General features: G+C 42.8%; 1 protein-coding gene across 1 annotated transcript in view; it reads left to right on the top strand.

Annotated features, from left to right (window-relative positions):
- UFL1 (UFM1 specific ligase 1) overlaps positions 1-20,213 on the top strand; it is a 153,258-nt gene that overhangs the window by 106,717 nt on the left and 26,328 nt on the right. The window contains exons 13-14 of the mRNA XM_077487222.1: positions 12,410-12,530; positions 14,921-15,087. Of these exons, the coding sequence (XP_077343348.1) occupies positions 12,410-12,530; positions 14,921-15,087 (288 nt within the window). The remainder of the gene's footprint in view (positions 1-12,409; positions 12,531-14,920; positions 15,088-20,213) is intronic.

Here is a 20,213-nt window from a genome sequence, read left to right as displayed (position 1 = left end):
GAATTGAAGGATTTGCTTTTGACCTGACCATCCTTACCAGCTCTTGTATGGGGCTGATCTTTGCTGGGGGCAAGAATACCCTTTTCTGGGCTGTATCTATGATCAGGCCTAAGTAATCCAGCCTTCTTACTGGTTTTAAGGAAGACTTTAGGTTGAGGATCCAACTGTGACTTTCCAGGTAACTGGTTGTAATGCATACGCTTTGCCTTAAGCGAGTCACTGACTGGTCTATTAACAATAGACCATCTAGGTACACTAACACTGTTATGTCCTGTGCCCTCAACCTGGCTAGACGGGGAGCCAGTATTTTTGGGAATACCTGTGGTGCTGTGGCTAGCCCGAAGGGTAAGGCTGCAAACTGAAAGTGCCGTTGTTCCACTTCGAATCGCAGAAACCTTTGGTGAGTGGGAAATATAGGGACATGCAGATATGCGTCCCTGATGTCGATGGATGCCAAAAGTTCTCCACCATGTAGGATGGAGACCACTGACCTGATTGACTCCATTCGAAATGAGCAAATTTTTAGGATCCGATTTAGATTTTTTTAGATCCAGAATGGGCCTGACATCTCCATTCGGGTTTGGTATCGTAAATAGGTTTGAATAGAAACCTAAACCTTGTTCTTCTGTGGGGATCTGTATGATTACCCCTTGACTCAATAATCGGTCTAATGCTTGAAACAGGGACTGTCTTCCCTGGATCCTTGGCAACGTTTGATCTCAGAAAGTGAGATGGTGGAAACTCCCAAAACTCTAGTTTGTATCCTAGAGTCACTGTGGAGAGAGCCCATCTGTCCTGAGTTTCCCTCTGCCAGACTTTTGCGAAATGCAGAAGTTTCCCCCCCCCCACCTTGGTGAGGGGAGACGCCTCTTCATGGAGAGGTCTTGGTATTCTGCTTTGTAGTTTTGCGGCTCCAGGTCTTCCTTTTGAGCCTGGGCCTGACCCTGCGATTTTCCTCTGGAATCTGACTGTGGAAGCTGTCGTCACTGCCTAGAGGCGGATGCGCTTGGTGCAGGAGAGAAAGTCAGTTTAATCACTTCCCTCGCCACTGCATATGTATGGCCTGGTGGGCGCTCTCTCCTTCTGAGTGGACGTTCAGGAATGTCCCTCAGAAGGAGGGGGATCGCGCGCGTTCTCGCGCAGTGGCGCAATCCCGATGTGCGCGTGTCACCCGTATACGGTGCATCTTAGATCGGCAGGAGGGCTCTGTGATTGGCCCTCCTGATCACATGATGGCCATCATGGCATGTAAACAAACAGCCGGTTGCTAGGCAATCAGCTCTCCTTTCCTCACACGGAAGTTGTTGGTGAGGAGAGGAGAGTAGATCTCTGCAGCCAGCTGGTGTGATCAGTGAGTAGGAGCTGTTTTTACAGCTTTTTACTCACTGATCACCAACCTAGTGTCCCCATAGTGTAAAACACGCATGTCCCCATAATGTAAAATACACAGCGAACACAAACACACATGTCCCCACATAGTAATGATCCCCAAAACACATGTCCCCCACATATATAACAGTAAAGTCATATGTCCTAATGATCATTTGCACACATATCTCTGTTATCACCTGCGTACATCTGTACATGATCATATGCGTACATATGTCCGTGATCACATAAACCAATTATTATACACTTAACTGGATTTTTTTTACCAAAAACATGTAGCAGAATACATCTTGGCTTAAATTTATTTTAAATAGAATAAAGAAGATATTGTTTTTTTTTTTTCAAAATTTCCGCTCTTTTTTCGCTTATATCGCAAAAAATTGAAAACTGAGTCATGAATAAATATCACCAAAAGAAACCTCTATTTGTGTGAACAAAATGATAAAAAAATTTAATTTGGGTGCAGCGTAGCATGGCCACGCAACTCTTACTGAAAGTGCGGGAGCGCTGAAAGCTGAAAATTGGTCTGGGAAGGAAGGGGGAGAAAGTGCCTGGTATTGAAGTGGTTAAATGAAGGACGTTTATACTTTCTTTTGACTGGCAAAAGAGTACTTTTTCCACTGGAAATTGTCTGGATGTATTTATCCAAATCATCGCCAAATAGTCCCTCCCCATGAAATGGGAAAATAGACAGTAGGTTTTTGCAGGGTTTTTTTTCGGCAGACCAACCCTTTAGCTAAAGGGTCCTATGCATGTGTATTGGCACAAGTGCAAGGCGAGACGCCTGGTGAATAGAATCCTTTTATAGCATCTATGGCAAAAAATAATGCTTTTGGTAAATCGGCCAACTCACTGACCTGTTGTGCAGGGAGCTCGTTAAGGACCTCTGTGAACTGGTATTTTTAGGATGACAGATGCCTATAGCTGCAATTGCAGGCTGAGCAACAGTAGCTGCAGAAAAAGAGGATTTTAACAGGAATTCCAGCTTTTTATCTGTTGGATCCATTTGTGCATTGTCCACTGGACAAGTTAAACTTTTATTCACACTAGAAATCGCAGCATCTACTGCTGGAACTTTCCATTTTTTGGTGATTTTTTTCTCCATAGGATAGAGAACTGAGAATCTCTTTGAAGGGAGAAAATGCTTATCCAGATGATCCCATTCAGTATAAATAACCTTCTCTAGTAATGTGAGGCCTGGAAACGCATGCACTGGTTGTGAAGGTTTCAAGGAACCCAAAGAAGAAACCATTTGTACCTCACATTGCGAAGCTGAAACTTCAACTGTTGTTTCCTCTGCAGAGGAGTAATCGGTTTGTTTTTCCTGATCGTTTGAGTGTAATACCTTATCCTGTCCCCACTCTTCCCCTGGTAAATGGTTTGGAGTGGTAGAGGGATCTAGCATGCTTCCCTTTAATGGAGGATGCAAATAAAGCCGATAATCCTCCTTCTAAGCCCTGTAGGGCAGAGGAAAATGCATCTTCATTCACGTATACAGGGATTGAAGTGTGAGAAGTAGTTGCACCACCAATTGCTTCCAACAACTCACCCTGGCTTGCCATGTCGGGTATCTCCGGAGAGGATGACAATGTGGAGGCATGTCTGGAGTTCCCAGCACCTGGGGGTGGTTTTGGTGCCTTAGTAGTAAGCCTTGAAGCCATAGTACAAAGCACAAAAAGCAAAGGTACTCTAAGAACTTTTATATTTATTTGAACAATAGTAGGAAAAACAGTGGTAACATAGAATGATATAATTCTAAACAATACATTTTTTTCCTGTACTGAAAATGCCTGTGTAAACCCCTCACGTGCACTAGCGCTTCTGTGTCCTGTGGCAGCCTTGCTTCAGCTGCTCTGATAGACACTGTCTGTTTCCTAGAGTATAAGAGGATTTACACAGCCGTTTTATCAGCTTTTCGGATTTATGCTTGTTTAAACATAACGTGTATCCCTATCCATTCAGTTTCCCCATTTAGGGGGAGAGGAGCCCCCCCCCCCCCCCCCAGCTTCTGAGACGCACGCTGTATTAGCACAGATTTAAACGGGGTCTATACACTATTACTCCCTCTAGAGGAGTTTTTAAGGCATTTTACAATATAATTGAAAGAAAAGTCATAGGTGGACTTTGCAGTTCCTGTGCTTTCCTCTTACCTTTTCCTTACTGCAGGATACTGCTGTAAACAGACAGATCCAAACTTCACCCATCACAGCGGGCAGCATGGTTAAACCTTCAAAGATTTGGGCCCTTTTAATAGGGGTTCCACTCCTTTGGACCATGTATAGCACCCCTTGGGACAGCTTTAGGTAATGTAGCAAGACCAAAAAGAGTCCTGGTTCCTAGGGTCCAATCCTCAGAGGAGCGTTACAGGCAAAACCTTGTTCTTCTATGCAAGGCTCAGGTACCATCCTGGAGCCACAGTGGCGGGATGGATCCGGTTGTGGAGGCTTTTTAAATCCAGCATGGATCCCTCCTGGAGCTCCTCAGAGCACATCTTCACTCGTGCCAACACCTTTAGACACTGGCGAAAAAACTGATGTACTCCTGGAAGGAAGAGGGGTTATATAGGGGAGTCAACTTCCTGTATTGGGTGTGCCAGTGTCAACACCTGAAGGTAGCTATAACCCACTAAGTAAATACTTAAGGCTGTGTGTCCTAGGATGTACGATAAAGAAACTGTACCAGCACTGTCCCCAGCCTAGAGTTCTTTAGAGCTCCTGAAACCACCAAGACCTTTCTGGTGCACCCACTGTCCCAAGTGTTCTTTTGTGGACCATGGACACCTTTTGATAAGATGGTAGCCCCCTCTATGCATGGTCTGTCTTAACAAAGCATTGGCTATTTGGGCAGGGATGCACTTGTCTTTAAGGACTCTAGTGACAAGTGACTGTAGGCCCTCTTTAAAGCCTTGGTGTCTCTGGCAGTCCCTGCATCCTGTTTTGCCTGTGACCTTGATCTGTCAAACTTTGCCTAGCTGGTCTCAAATCTATGGCAGCTGATTACTTTGTTATGGAACGTTTGAAACAAATGGCTGTAGCCAGTGGTGTATTTAGGTTTTGTGCTGCCCTAGGCCTGACTAAACTTGTGCACCCCCTAATTTAAGTATGACCCACCTCTTTCTGTCAAGGCCACACCTCTTCTTGTTTAAGAACTGCCCTGTCCTCTGTAAACCACAGCCCTTCCTATTCAGGCTCCACCTTTTGTAACATGCATGGTGAGTTTTAAGCTGGCCATATTCTATACAATCTGATTGTACAACCTCCTTTTGAGCTATCATCAAATGGTAAGTGAATATATGTTTAGCTATATCGTTATACTGCATCAAAAGAAAGGGAAGGATGGATAGAGGGATGAATGGACGGATGGACAGATTTATGGGTGGAGAAATTAATGGAAGGAGGGATGGATGGATAAATGTAAGGAGGGAAGGGTGGATAGGGGGACAGATGTATAGAGTAGCTGTCATGCACTGATCTGGTTTTCTCAGGATTGGCTTCTTCCTCTCACTGCAGAAGTGGACTTTCGTGAACACCCATGACAGGCATTGTACAGGGACCAGTCGTCCGTGCTAGGGCTGCTGCGTCTCTTGGAGGTGCACACCTGGTCACTGTTGGATTTTCTGGCCTTTCTCTTCTGTCTGAGAAAGCTGGCTGTAGCCACAGCCATGGCCGGTGTGGGGAAGGCTGCAGCTGTGCTCCCTATAATCTTCTCCAGGATGATAGAGGGGAGGTGATGGGGATCAGGTCTTTCCCATCACTCCTAGTCCTGGAAGATCCCAAGAGGTCGCCACAGGCTGGAAGACAACCTGGAACATCCAGAAGGGAGGGGTTGTCACAGGGTATTATTCCTGGTAGGCAGAAGAGAGCCCATGTGGTATGGCAACACATCCCTGAGCCAGGCATCCTACATTCTTCTGCTATGGGGGGGGGGGGGGACACATCCTGGGTCACCCAGATAGTAACCCCCTGAGATCCATGTTAGTGGTGTCCATGTCAGATGAGGATGACTGATGGACGGGGTCCCAGGTAGGGAGCAGTAAGGATCATTCACTGTGTACACAGGACAGCCCTCCCCTCCTCTGCTGTCCTTGGATTTCAGCATTATATTAAAGTGGTTGTAAACCCTTACAAACCACTTTGACCTACAGGTAAGCCTAGATTAAGGCTTACCTGTAGGTCCAAGAAATATCTCCTAAACCTATACGGTTTAGGAGATATTTGCCCAAAGACAGGCACCGCTATGTACGGCGCATGCGCCGTAGACAGCGGCGCACAGGCACACTGAGCATGGCATCGTCAATGATGAAGATGGCGCACGTCTCGGCTCCCGTGCACATGCGCGGGAGTGACGGCTTCGCCGAATGACAGCGGTGGAGCTGCGAGACCCCACCGAGAAGATGGATGCGCCAGACTACAGGAGACAGTGGTGACTTCGCTGGCTCCTGTGTCAGGTAAGTGACACATAATGGGCTACTATGCGATGCATAGTAGTCCATTATGCTTTGCCTTTGCAGGGAATGAAAGAGGAAGCTTTCTTTTGGTTGTATGATCAGATCACCTTTGCATTTTTTTTTATTTTTTGCTCTAATAATTAAAAAAACAAAACAATATTTTTTACTTTCTGCTGATTACACATGCAATCAAATGTAAAAAAAATAAATCTAATTTCTTCATAATATTAGACCAATGTATTCTGCTACATGTTTTTGATAAAAAAATCCCTAATAAGCGTATATTGATTGGTTTACACAAATGTTATAGCGTTTACAAACTATGGGATATATTTATGGCATTTTTTTTTCCTTTTTTTTTATACTAGTAATGGCAACAATCGGCGACTTACTGTGTAGTGGGACTGCCATATTGCAGCGGACAGTTGGGCACTAACTGACACTTTTGGGAACCAATAACAATCCTACAGTTATCACTGCTAAAAAATATGCACTGCCACACTACTAATGACACTAGCAGGGAAAGGGGTTAAACATCTAGGGCGATCAAAGGTTAACTGTGCCCCATGAAGTCAGAAGTGCAGAATCGCACAGGAGAGCCACCCTGTAGCAGTAAAACTGCTATGAGGCGGACATTAAGTGGTTACCAGACCAAGTTTCCAGCAAAAAGTACCAGTTAGAGGGTTAACACAAACCATTAAACACTAAACTTAAACAATTTTATTCATTTAAGAAAAACCTTTATCCCAAAAGAAAAAAAATGTTTCTGTAACTGTTTAAAGAGTGTTAGATGGGGTTTTACTTTAATTTGTCAACCACTTATGTAACGTTCATCCAATTCTACTAGTCCATCTAACATTACCCTCTCCAGACAATGTTGCTGTCCAAGGGTGTCTCCTTTGCTCCTCGATAGATAAGGCAGGAAACATGTTACTGGCCAAATCACCAGTTGAAAGAAAGGAAAAAGAAGCTAAAAACAAATGCAGCCACAACACCTAAGGATTGGTAAACTGCAATATATATTACATTTTTTGTTTTGAGTTGAGATATGCTTTAGACCCCTTTCACACTGGAGGCGTTTTTCAGGCATTTTAGCTCTAAAAAATAGCGCCTGAAAAAATGCCTCATCTGCAGTCCCAGTCCCTGTGCTGGCAGGACGTTAAAAAAAGACATGCAAGCAACATCTTTGGGGCGCTTTTAGGTGCAGTATATACACTGCTCCTAAAGCGCCCCTGCCCATTGAAATCAGTGGGCAGCGCCGCCACAGCGCCTTGGCGGTGCGCTTTTCGGATGCCTTTAACCCTTTATTCAGCCACTAGCGGGTGTTAAACATGACCCGCTAGCAATTGAAAAGCTCCTCTAATATGACGGTAAAGCACTGCTAAAACTAGCAGCGCTTTACCGCTAATGCAGCCACGCTATGAGTTTGAAAAAGTTCTTAATGTCTTCATTTGAACCCAGAAATTCCACAAGGAGTCCACTGGGTCTGACATAGCCTTCCTCCATATTGGAGACTTTCTGTAGACTTTCTGGCCTCTGTGGACATAAATCCTATGTACCTGCATGTCCCCATGTTTCCAGCACATAGAGAATGCTTACATAAGGAAGTGAGTACAGGGTGATGTCATCACAGTTGGCTGCTGATCCTTTAACCACTTCAATACCAGGCACTCCCCCCCCCCCCCCCTTTCTGCCCAGGACAATTTTTCAGCTTTCAGCATTGTCACACTTTGAATGACAATTGTGCGGTCATGCAACACTGTACCCAAACTAAATCGTAAATCGTATTCTTTATTGTACATCACGGGACACAGAGCACCATAGTAATTACTATGTGGGTATATAGGCACCTTCAGGTGATGGACACTGGTATACCCAATGCAGGAAGTTCACACCTTATATAACCCCTCTTCCTACCAGGAGTACCTCAGTTTTTTCGCCAGTGTCTAAGGTGTTGGTCACAAGTGAAGATGTGCTCTGAAGAGCTCCGCTGGAGGGATCCTTGCTGGATTTAAACAGCCTCCACAGACCGGATGCATCCAAAGTGCCACTGAGGCCAAAGTGGATGGTACCCGGGCCTAGTATACAAAGAATGAGGTTTTGCCTGTGATGCCTCTCTTTGCAAGGCTGGACCCTGGGACCCAGGGCTTTTTGGTCATGCTTACATTACCTAAAGTTTTTCCTGGCAGGGTGCTAATACAGGTGCAAGAGAGTGGAACCCCGATAAAAAGGGACCCGGTCCTTGAAGGTTTGCTAACACAGCCCACCGTGATGGGCAAAGTTTGGCTCTGTCTGTCACAGCAATATCCTGTGGTGAGGATAAGGTAGATTCATTCTCAGTTCAGCTGCGTTTTTACTCCCCCCCCCCCCCCCGGGGGTGCGGTGGCTTCCCTATGCTGTTCTCTTATGTTCCCCCTCAGAAGCCCAGCAGTTTGATCCCGCCTCCCCAGCCTGCCTTTTTTCCCTCTCCTCTCAACTACTAGCAGTCCGCGCGGGCAGACTGCTGGTAGTTTAAACAGAGTGGGGGCGGGTTAATGAGCGGATGGGGCATGGCTTAGGCACGTCGCCGTGTGCGGGATGCAGCATCCACGAGCAGCACACAGTGCAGGTGCTGGGTACACCAAGCAGAGGTAAACCGACGCTTCTCAGCTAGGAGCTGGAGAATAAGGATGTCTGGTCACACAGCACACAGGAGCGCTGGGGAAAAGTAAGGCAATGCATACAGGCATTTCCAGTATAGGAAATACATATTACTCAGCACCAAGCTGAGCTTCATTAGCGGCATTGTATTGCTAGACTATTGCTCAGCAAATAGTGCATTTACTTAGTGCCTCTGCTTTTGTGCTTAGGACTATAGCTCTCAATAAAGACACCACAAAAAAGATTCCAAAGGTTTCATCCCCAGGCGCTGGGAACTCCAGTCTTGCCTCTACACTGTCATCCTCTCCTGAAATACCAGATGTGGCAAGCCAGGGTGAGTCATTGGAACCAATTGGTGGTGCAGCTGCTTCTCACATCTCAGCCCCTGTATAAGTGACTGAAGATGCCTTTTCCTCCGCCTTGCTGGGCCTAGAAGGAAGATTAGTGGCTTTAATCACATCCTCCATCTAAAAGGATAGGAAGCATTTTAGAGCCCCCTCCCCCACCTTAGACCCTTTACCAAGGGAACAGTGGCTAGAGGATGAGGTGTTACCCTCTGGCGATTAGGAAGAAAGACAAACCAATTACTCCTCTGCAGAGGAAACAAAGGTGGATGAACCTTTTTCAGCCTCTCAATCTGAGAAATTGCAGGTGCAATCTCTTACAGAGATGGTTCGTTCCACTTTCAAGCTACCCCTAACAGAGTCAGCTGCAAGTTCCGTTTGTTCTTTAGGTTCCTTAAAACCTTTGCATGCGTTTCCTGTCCATGCATTATTAGAACAGCTTTTTTATGCTGAATGGGATCACCCGGATAAGCATTTTCTCCCTTCAAAGAAATTCTCAGTTCTCTATCCCATGGAGGAGAAATTCACCAAAAGGTGGAATGTACCAGCAGTTTACGCTGCGATTTCCAGTGTGAATAAATGTCGTTCTTATCCAGCAGTCTGTGCACAAATGCGGATCAAACAGATAATAGGTTGGAATTATTGTTAAAATCCTCTTTTTCTTCAACAGATGTGGTTGCTCAGCCTGCAGTTGCTGCAATAGGCATCTGTCAATCCCTAAAGGACCAGTTTAGACAGCACAGGGCATAACAGCCTTGGCGTACCTAGTCGATCTATTGCTAATAGAGCAGTCAGTGACTCGTTTGGAGCAAAGCGTGCACATTACGACCAAATACCTGGAAAATCTTGGGTGGATTCTCAACCTAGAGAAGTCTTCCTTAAAACCACTACAAAGGCTGGAGTACTTGGGTCTGATCATACATACAGCCTAGAAAGAGTGTTCTTGCCTCAGGCAAAGATCAGCTCCATAATAGAGCTGGTACAGATGGTCAGGTCGAAAGGAGATCCATCTATTCACCTTTGCATGAGGTTGTTAGGAAAGATGGTGGCGTCATTCAAAGCGGTTCCCTATGCCCAGTTCCATTCTAGACTGTTGCAAAACAGTATCCTGTCTGCTTGGAACAAGACTGTTCAAGCTTTAGACTTGCCAGTGCGGGTGTCCCAAAGCCTCAGTTGGTGGTTGGTAACCCAGAATCTGCTGAAAGGAAATTCCTTCAGATCAGTTATCTGGAAGGTGGTAACAGATGCCAGCCTTTCAGGTTGGGGAGCAGTGCTAGAAAAGACAACTGGTGCGAGTCCAAGGGTCGGCACCCTCAGAGGTACAACATAGGCAGAATTCTTGCCTTTCTACAAATAGGGATAGAGATGAAGCTGGCCTTTAGTACTATCAAGGGCCAAGTCTCAGCTTTATCGGTCTTATTTCAAAGACCGCTTGCTTTGCATTCCTGGTCCGGGTTTTTATGCAAGGTGTGATGCAGCTTAATACGCCTGTCAGACCTCCTTTGAACCCTTGGGACTTGAACTTAGTTTTATCAGTGTTACAAAAATGTTACAAAAATGGCCATTTAAACCGATACAGAATATTCCCTTAGTCCTTCTGATAAGGAAGTTAATGTTCTTGGTTGCTATATCCTCAGCAAGAAGGGTTTCGGAACTGGCTGCTCTTTCTTGTAAAGAACCATGTTTGATTATTCATGAGGACAGGGTCATGTTGTGTCCTCGTTTTCTGCCAAAAGCAGTCTCAGGTTTTCACCTGAGCCAAGATATTGTCCTGCCATAATTTTTTCCAAAACCATGCTCTAGGGAAGAGAAGTCACTACATGAAATTACTATGGTGCTCTTTGTCCCGTTATGTACGATAAAGAAAATAGGATTTTTATAACAGCTTACCTGTAAAATACTTTTCTTGGAGTACATCATGGGATACAGAGGTCCCTCCCTTCTTTCTGGGGTTTAGATATATTGCTTTGCTACAAAAACTGAGGTACTCCTGGTAGGAGGAGGGGCTATATAGGGTGTGAACTTCCTGTATTGGGTATACCAGTGGCCATAACCTGAAGGTGCCTATATACCCACATAGTAATTACTATGGTGCTCTGTGTCCCGTGATGTATGCCAAGAAAAGGATTTTACAGGTAAGCTGTTATAAAAATACTGTTTTTTTTTTTTTTTTTTTTATCATTTTCTTCCCACAAATAGAGCTTTCTTTTGATGATATTTGATCACCACTGGTGATCAAAAACTTTTTCTTTGTTTCTGTTATAAAATGTAGTTTTGTCCTTCACTGACGGGCACTGATGAGGCCGCACTGATATGTAGAATTGATGGGCACTGAGAGGTGGCAATGATGGGCACCCATAGGCGGCACTGACAGGTGGCTCTAATGGGCACTAATAGATGGCACTGATGATGAGGTAGGTGTTACTGATGGGCACTGATTGGCACTGTTATGGGCACTGACAGGCGTTCCTGATGGGCACTGGCTGCCAGCTGATGGACACTGAGTGGCATTGTTGTGGCACCTCTCATGGGGGCTACGCTGATAATCTGTGTGCTGATTATCAGCGCAGACCCCCCCCCCCCCCCACAGGGAGGGCCACCGATTGGCTCTCCCTGTCGGCGCAAACCGAGGAATGACGTTTACGGGCACTTCCTGGTTCACGCTGTGATCATGTGGTAAGGAGCCTCCATCAGAGGTTCCCTACCACGATCGGAGCTGCAGTGTATCAGAGTGACACACAGCATCACTGATCGCCATGCGCCGGCATGTTATCCTGCTGGACATCATATGACACCCAGTCAGGATAACTGAACCACTGCCCATCCGTCATTCTGCTATAGGCCAAGCGGGAAGTAGTTAAAGAGAAGTGTGGAATAAAAAAATAAAAAAAAATCATATTCACATGGGTATATGCAGCATTGATCCAATGCTGCATCTGGCCCCCACCCCCTCTACACCGAGAACTGGGTGATCAGACAGCTGAGCAGTGACTGTGCATCACCATTCTGTGCTCTGCCCCCCATCTCTCACTGGCGCACCGAGCTGTGGATGGGTATGGAGCTGTCGGTCAGGTATCTGGGTAGATCCAACATTATTGTTTTGTATTGTTATTGTTGTGACCCACAATTAGAAGTAGGGCCATACTTCGTTAATTATCCAGTTACAAGCTGGGGTGGACCTTGAACCAGCTAGATTGCAGACTGCTTGTATCAGCTGCTTTAATTTAATTTGTTCAACTTTCTTGCATTAGTTACAGTCTCTTTGATCTAGAGTTCTATAATACAACTCTAATGCGCAGCTCAATGTATTCTTGTATTCCACAAAAGGGGAACATGTTGGCTAAAGTTTGTTTTAATGTTTTAATTTTTTCTGTGTTTCACTATGTTTAGTAAAGCCTTATGACCATTTAATAAAAAGAAGAATCCACAGCAGTGTTTCTAACAAATGTTCAGACATAATGAAGTTTTGTCTTCTAATTTATCCACACAGCTAAAATGAGTGCCTCCCTTTAGGTATAATAAATTTGACAAATAGCAGTCGTGCTGCTCTGGTATTGTTTAATGACAATGTACTTTACCTCCACATCAGATAAACCAAAGGACCGAGAGATCCCATTTCTGTCCTTAGAAGAAATTCAAGATGTTTTAAGAAAACATGTTGCAGATTCTCCAGATGAGCTGCTTGTTGAACTGTCTGAAAACCTAATAAGGTTAGTTTTATAAACAAATTCCTTTCTCATTTCTCCTCATTATTAGCATCAGCTTTAGAGTACAATAGATAGTTTACACCTGTGTGGCCAAGCTAGATGGCTGCCATTATTGGCCTTGAGCAGAAAAAGTCACTTTGTGTATAATAATGTTTTTTTAAAATCTAATCTATCCATCATGGATTTAAAATTACGGTGTCTTAAAGTAATTGTAAACGTTCATATTTTTTTTGTGTGTATTTAAAAAAAAAAATAACAAACATGTTACACTTACCCGCTCTGAGTAGCACTGTTCCTCCTCTTCTGGGGTCTTCCACCAGTGCTCTCTGCTCCTCCTCTTCAGTGTCTACCCACACAGCAAGCAATTGTGTGCTCGCTGCCGAGTTGTCTTTGTGTGTCAACAGACACGCGCAAGTGTGGCTTGGCCTTTTCCCCCACTATCTGCTCACTGGCTTTGACAGCAGCAGGAGCCAATGGATCGAGCTGCTGTCTTTGAGCCTGTGAGGGAGAGAACAGCGTTGGATTGAGATCGGCTCATTTAAGTATTCAGGGGGAGCAGCACATGAATCGTTTTTTTACATTAACATGGTTGTAAACCTCAGTCATGGAATGTGAGCAAAGCACATGTATCTGTAGTGTTAACTTATCTTTCTCCAAAGCTCTGAGTGTTGTTTCTGTCTGGTGCTTTGATCCTCTGTTATCAGCATGAGTCGTTTCTAACAAGTTTTCCCGAAACAACATGAGATTTGTGTCAGGAATGGCTTCATGCATCTTCCCACCAACTCTGACCAGCTTCCCTGTCCCAGCTGATGAAAAGCATCCCCACAACATGATGCTGCCACCACCATGCTTCACGGTGGGGATGGTGTATTCAGGGTGATGTGCAGTGTTAGGTTTTTGCCACACATAGCATTTTACTTTTAGGCCAAAAAGTTCAATTTTGGTCTCATCTGACCAGAGCACCTTCTTCCACATGTTTGCTGTGCCCCCCACATGGCTTTTTGCAAATTGCAAATGGGACTTTGTATGGCTTTCAATAATGGCTTTCTTCTTGCCACTCTTCCATAAAGATTTGTGGAGTGCACGACTAATAGTTGTCCTATGGACAGATTCTCTCACCTATCACTATCCTGTACTCTCCTGAGTGCATTTCAGTATTCACCCTTTTCACATAGATACGACCAGACTTTTTGCCTATTTTACATATATTCATTATTATTCCATGTTGTGATGTTTGCTGCCCCATTCCAGTGTGCATCTCTGTGCCCCAAGAGTGCACAAATACATCTACCATACATATGTCCAGCTCTTTGCCCTGCCTTCAGCTCTACAGCACGTTAGCATGCCATCCTAACTACTGCGTGTATTGCGAGATTAGAAATATGGTGGCTGTACAGAAAAATCATTATTGAGAATGTGTAGGTTCTTGCTGTTGTATTTCCAACATAACAATATGCATCATTTGGCAGTAGAGATTGTACACTAACCTGCATGAGTGTTGTAGTGCCGCTATATTACGTTCCTGCACATGCTTTTGGATTAAGGGGGCAATATGGCAACGGTAAAGAAACCATTATAATCATCTTCCCAAGCATCTCGGGTAACTGTAATGATGCAACCACTCATATTAGACTGCACCCAGACATCATTTTGAAGTTCAAGGTGGTAAAGTAATTTTCCTTAGTACAATTTTTACATTCAATTAAACATTATTCGTTTCAAAACAACAAATCTGTTTTATTTTTATGAATCTGAAATTTACATTTCAACATGAAATTAAGGGGAAAATAAAATGCCATTGTCTCCCACTGCTGTCGTTCAAGAGCAGGGGGTGGGGGCTGAGCCGTGGTCTGTGTGTCTTATGGAGACACAGAGGCGGCTCAGGAGTGAGCCTGCATGAGTGCATCCATAGCAAGTGGCTTTCCATGGAGGCCCTCGGCAAGGGGGAGAGGACAGGAGTGCCAGCAGAAGACCCTAGAAAAGGAGGAGTGGGGCAAAACCATTCCACAGAGCAGGTAAGTATAACTTTTTTTTTTTTTTTGTTTTTTACATGAGTTTTAACAATTATTTAATCTCCTTCCCCCTTAGCTATTATTTTCCTGATGATTTTTTTTATTTCAAATTTTAATCAAAAGCCTGCATTACATTTGTAAATAAATTTGTGCTGCTTTGTAGCAAAAATATAAATTTTAGTGTCCTTTTAAAAGAAGTCTTGGTTCACATGTATACAGTGCACCGCATTACTGTGCAAATCAAATGGGATGTCTGTGTGGTGTAATATGAGCCATTCATTTGTATGGCTCAAAAAAAATAAAAATAAAAAAATGGCCCCTGTTCACATCTGAGTGTTTTTTTTGTTTTTTCATTTTTCTTGTTTCTTTTTATTATTTAAGGCCCCTAACAAAAAGTTATCAGGAGGTGGTACGTTCAGTATTCATGTCCTCGACTTCATCAGCATCGGGCACAAGCAGAAAGCAAAACATGAAAGACTTTCAAGAAGAAGTTTCCAATCTTTATAACAATATTCGGTTGTTTGAAAAGGGAATCAAGCTTTTTGCAGGTTAGTCTTCATTTTGTTGTTGATGGCTTTTTATAATGATGCTGCTTTATTGGCCAGATCACTGGATGGAAATAGAAGAAAAAAGGAGCCTAAAAAAGAAAACAAATGCAGCCATCGCATCAAAGAAATAGTAACCTGCAATATATTTGCTTTTGTGTTTTTAATACTGCTTACTATGCATTGAAACATAGTTTAAACAAACAAAATGAAGGTTTCCGCAGTATACTGTCCAGATCTAACACAAACCAGTTAATAAACCTATCCAAAAACAGAAACGACCTCTAGTTAAATGTAATTTTACATGACACATCTGTAATAGAAGCCCCTCTGCAGATGTGTAGAGGCAGCACGGGTCATGTGATCTCAGAAATCCAGTGGGTAGAGTGTATATGTATATATATATATATATATATATATATATATAAAAAAAGTTATACAAACAATTCATCAATATATACGAGAATATCAGTATAAAAACAGCGCTTATTTCTAAAAAAAAAGTCCTTTGTAGAAGTCGTAATAAACAAAAAAATCAAAAAAATCACTAGACAGTTCCAAAATGTGCAGATAAGGTGCCTATAGTGATCTAATCAACGTTGTAAGGTGATCAAAGGTGCTGCCAAACTTTCTTCCACCAAAAACCGGGAGTGCTTCACCACATGCGATGCGTACCCCCCTCGGGGGTTAAACTCACCAGACACAGCTGATAAGATAAGCCTTAAGGAGTAATCACTTCAATGGATATAGTAATATTCATATATATCCCCCTTTAGCGTTGCAGTCACAAGTAGTCCTCCAAGTATATCATAGAAATGAAACAGAATATATACATAGCATAATACTGTTTTATTTTTTAAAAAGTTTGACACATATCAGTAAAATCACCCACTTCAATATATGCGTACATTAACAAAGAGTAACATCAGCGTTAAAATCGTGTACTTCACCGAATTAGCAATTCCAGAACCATTCACCAGTGTTCCCCTGTATACACTGGGTATCACTTCCTGGTCCGTGGTTAGCGGTGGAGCGCACACCTCACTTCCGGTAGCATCGTGTAGGCCACGCCCTGACGCGTTTCGTCACTTCCGACTTCAACCGAGGGCGTGGCTACACGACGCAACCGGCCAATATATATACAGCCCGCCCTCTCTCCGCAAGCCAATCAGGCAACAACACAATGTCCAGCCCACACGACGCTGCACATCGTCATGGAGACCGGACGTAAGCAGCCTGACAATACGATGCGGGGAGGAACTATAGCCAAAAGCAAAAACGATCGTAGCATACGTTGCGATCTGTTAATTGCAAAGGCAAGTCTGACATTATGAACATTGTAACATGAGCAGCACGTAGCACAAATATCCCTAAAAAATATATGAAATTACAGTTAAAAAAATATATCCTCAATTTATAAATAACTATAAAACACGCAATAAACAAGGATACCATAGGAGGAGGATAAAAAAGGACAAAAAAAAAAAAACTTCAATTAATCCCTATATGTGTATATAGTTTAAAGAAAGAAACTTTCTATACACATAAAGGTTTCTAGATTATCTCTCTAAAAAACGGCTCTCTCAGAGCCAGAATATATATTTTATGTATCATAAAAGATATATATGTATATGTATATACAACAATTCCTGCATATATAACAAAACTGTATCACATCTTATCCTGAGACCAACGCCCCAGTCAAAAATGGAATCTTAATTGTATTAGAAGGAGCCATCATCCCCATGGTGTTTATTAACACCATGGGGTGCCATATTGAGGGGCTTCATCCTAGTTAGAACTCCTTTCAATACCAAAGACAAATAAAATCACAGAAAACAACCGTAAGCGGAAAAGGAAACATAAAAACTAGAAATATTTAAAATAATCAACGTATTAAAACTGTTAAGAGTATTCCAAATATATTAGAAACTATTATGAATATTGCACATTTCCTTCTAACAGAGGTAATCATTCAATGCCACTCCCAATCCCCATAATCACCAGCCCTAATCCAAAAATGTAATGTTGCATAATGTGTCAGTCATGGGGTAAATACAGTGGCAAGACACCAATCGATGTCAGAAAGCCTCTCATAATAGTCTATAAGAGTGGGTGTGGGTAAATCAAGATACTTTATGGGGGTAATGTCGCAGCACATGCAATACCCTTCATATCATGGATATCTTTATTATTCAATTCGTTGTATCGAATTCCCTCCCAGCCCACTAGATAATATTCAACTAATAACATTAAAATATTATAACATTAAAGAAGCAGGCTCAGTCAAAGATTTAATAGTCACTGATAAAACAATTAATATCTAGGTCGACATTTAACCCCTTTGGTGTTAGAGTGTCAACCAAATATATCCATTCCGTTTCGTGTTTGGATAACTCTCGTACAAGGTTAGACCCTCTCCAGGAGGGTTTCATATGCTCTACTCCCCAGAATTTGAGCCCCGATGGGTCTTGATTATGGTAAATCTTAAAATGTAGGGACACATTATGGTCCTTAAAACCCAATTTAATATTAGCCACATGTTCCGCTATTCTTATCCTTAAGAGTCTTTTAGTGCGGCCTATATATATCAAACCGCATGGGCATTGTAAAGCGTACACAACATAGGATGTATTGCAGGTAATAAACCCTTTGATTGTAAATTCTTTATTATTACCAGTTGTTGTGAACCGTTCCAATGCTCTTATTGGTGCATCAACTTCTTTACACGCCCTACAACGTCTACAGGCATAAAACCCTTCTTTCTCCCAAAAAGAGGGTAGGTGGGTGGGAGGGTCTATCACTTTTTTAACTATCTTATCTGCATAGTTAGGAGCCCTCCTATAAATAAACCCAGGTTTTATAGGTAACACTGGTTGTAGTGTTTTATCCATCAAAAGGATATGCCAGTGTGTAAGAAATATATTCTCCACCTCCCTATATTGTGAATGATATCCTGAAATGAAATTCCATTCATGACTATTGGAAGTGCGAATAGCCTTATTGTTATTCAAGAGGATACCTCTTGATGTAGATGCTACTCCTTCAATCACTTTATCCAATTGTTTATCACAATAACCTTTTTCCAAGAATTTTTCTTTAATTATATTTGCCTGGGAGTAGAAGTCATTGTCATTGGAGCAGTTTCTTCTAATCCTGGTCACTTGGCCCTTTGGAATGTTCTTTAGCCAGGTCGGGTGATGCCCACTCTGCATTGGAAGGTAACTATTTGCATCTGTAGGTTTAAAATAAGCCTTGGTCTCGAGTCTCTCTCCGTGTCTGTGGATATTAACATCAAGAAAGTTGATGTTTTCAGCACTTATTTCACTCGTCAGATTAATGTGGCTAGTATTATTATTCAATTCTGCAAGGAAATCTGTGAGGGAAGATCTTGTTCCGGCCCAGATGAAAATCAGGTCATCTATGTACCGTCTGTATATCAATAATTCTTGTCTCTTGACAGAGAAGATCTTCTTATCTTCCCACTCACCCATAAAAAGGTTCGCTATGCTAGGTGCAAACTTGGCTCCCATCGCGACGCCACGTTTTTGGGAGTAGAATTTTCCTCCATACCAAAAATAGTTGTGTCCTAGGCAAAAATCAAGAGCATTTCTTAAGAAGACTTTTTGGTTATGTGTCAAGTCATCTCTCTGACTGAGTGCCCAATTCAGAGCCAAAATCGCATCATCGTGCTGGATGATGGTATATAGGGACGCAACATCAGCCGTGACTAAGTATACCTCTTCTTTATCAGTAAGATCTACCTCCTCCAATATTTGTAATAGGTTTTTTGTATCCTGCAGGTATGCTTTTGTTTGTATGACACTTTTTTGCAGATATAAGTCAAGATATTGTCCCATTCTGGCTGTGATGGACCCTATCCCATTAACAATTGGTCTGCCAGGTGGGCATTGTAAACTCTTGTGGATTTTAGGCAGAGTATAGATAGTAGGAATCCTACTACTACTAGGGGTCAAATATTTCATCTCTTTATTAGTTAAAACCCCAGTTGAAACGCCAAAATCAACGAATGCCTTCAGCTCTGCCTCATATTGTTTAGTAGGGTCCTTGTCCAATCGCTTGTACGTATCCTCTTCCATCAACATTTCTGATAGTTGGTTATGATAAAATTCTTTAGTCAATAGAACCACGCCGCCCCCTTTATCCGCGGGTCTTATGATCAGCTCCTTTCTCTTTTCCAAGCTCTTAATGCCTTCATGAATATATCGAGGATTAGCATTTTTTTGGGGTATTAGAGTTTCCAAATCACGTAGTACCAAATTTTTAAAAACATCTATTTGCTGATTGGCACTATTAGCTGGATTAAATAGTGACTTATTCCGTAGACCACTATCAGTCTGCACTGATGAGGTCGCAGTAGCGGGATGGGAATTTTTATTCAAAAAATATTTTTTCATATTAATTTTCCTCATAAACTTATGTACATCTATAAATACATTAAATTTATTTAATGGCCTCTTCAGGCCACATTTCAATCCCAAATTCAGTATATTGATTTCCTTATGTGTCAACGAGGCTCCAGCTAGATTAAAAATCCCTCCTAATCCTTTTCTCTTCTTCTTTTCCTGGACCCTTCGTCCAGCTCTGCTGCCTCTCGTTCGTTTCTCCTGTGGTCTGGGGAATAAATTTGATTCCTGTCCCATTGTGCCTGTTCCCTCCAATGGGGGTCTTGTGGTGGATAGGTTTGCATCGGGGGTCTCCCCCTCCTGGGGTACCCACGACCCCGTCCTCGCTTCTGCCAACCCCTCCCTCTCCCTAAAAAAGGACGCGGTGACTGTTGATATTCATCTTTTTCATATTGTAATGGATTATATCTATTCTGGACAGGGACATGATAATAATTATTCTGTGTTGATGGTCTTTGAGAGTTCTGGGATTTTCCTCTTACATTCTGACCTCTCCCATTGTTATTAGCCTTCCTCACTGGTGTAGATTGATATATCGGTTGGTGCACAGGTCCATCATTGGTAGGGCGAGTCCTAGTTGTATAGTTATAACTATCCACGTGTTGCAATTCCATCTGTGGATCCTCATCCTGTCTAATTATCTCTTTATTTTCCTCTAGTGGGCATCCATTAGTCTGCTGCCAAGCATAGATGGAATTGGTG

Source organism: Lithobates pipiens, unplaced genomic scaffold (assembly GCF_037356315.1).
Source record: "Lithobates pipiens isolate NorthernLeopardFrog02 unplaced genomic scaffold, aLitPip1_a1.2 Scaffold_18, whole genome shotgun sequence".
NCBI lineage: Eukaryota > Metazoa > Chordata > Amphibia > Anura > Ranidae > Lithobates > Lithobates pipiens.
This window is presented reverse-complemented; position numbering and strand designations above follow the sequence as displayed.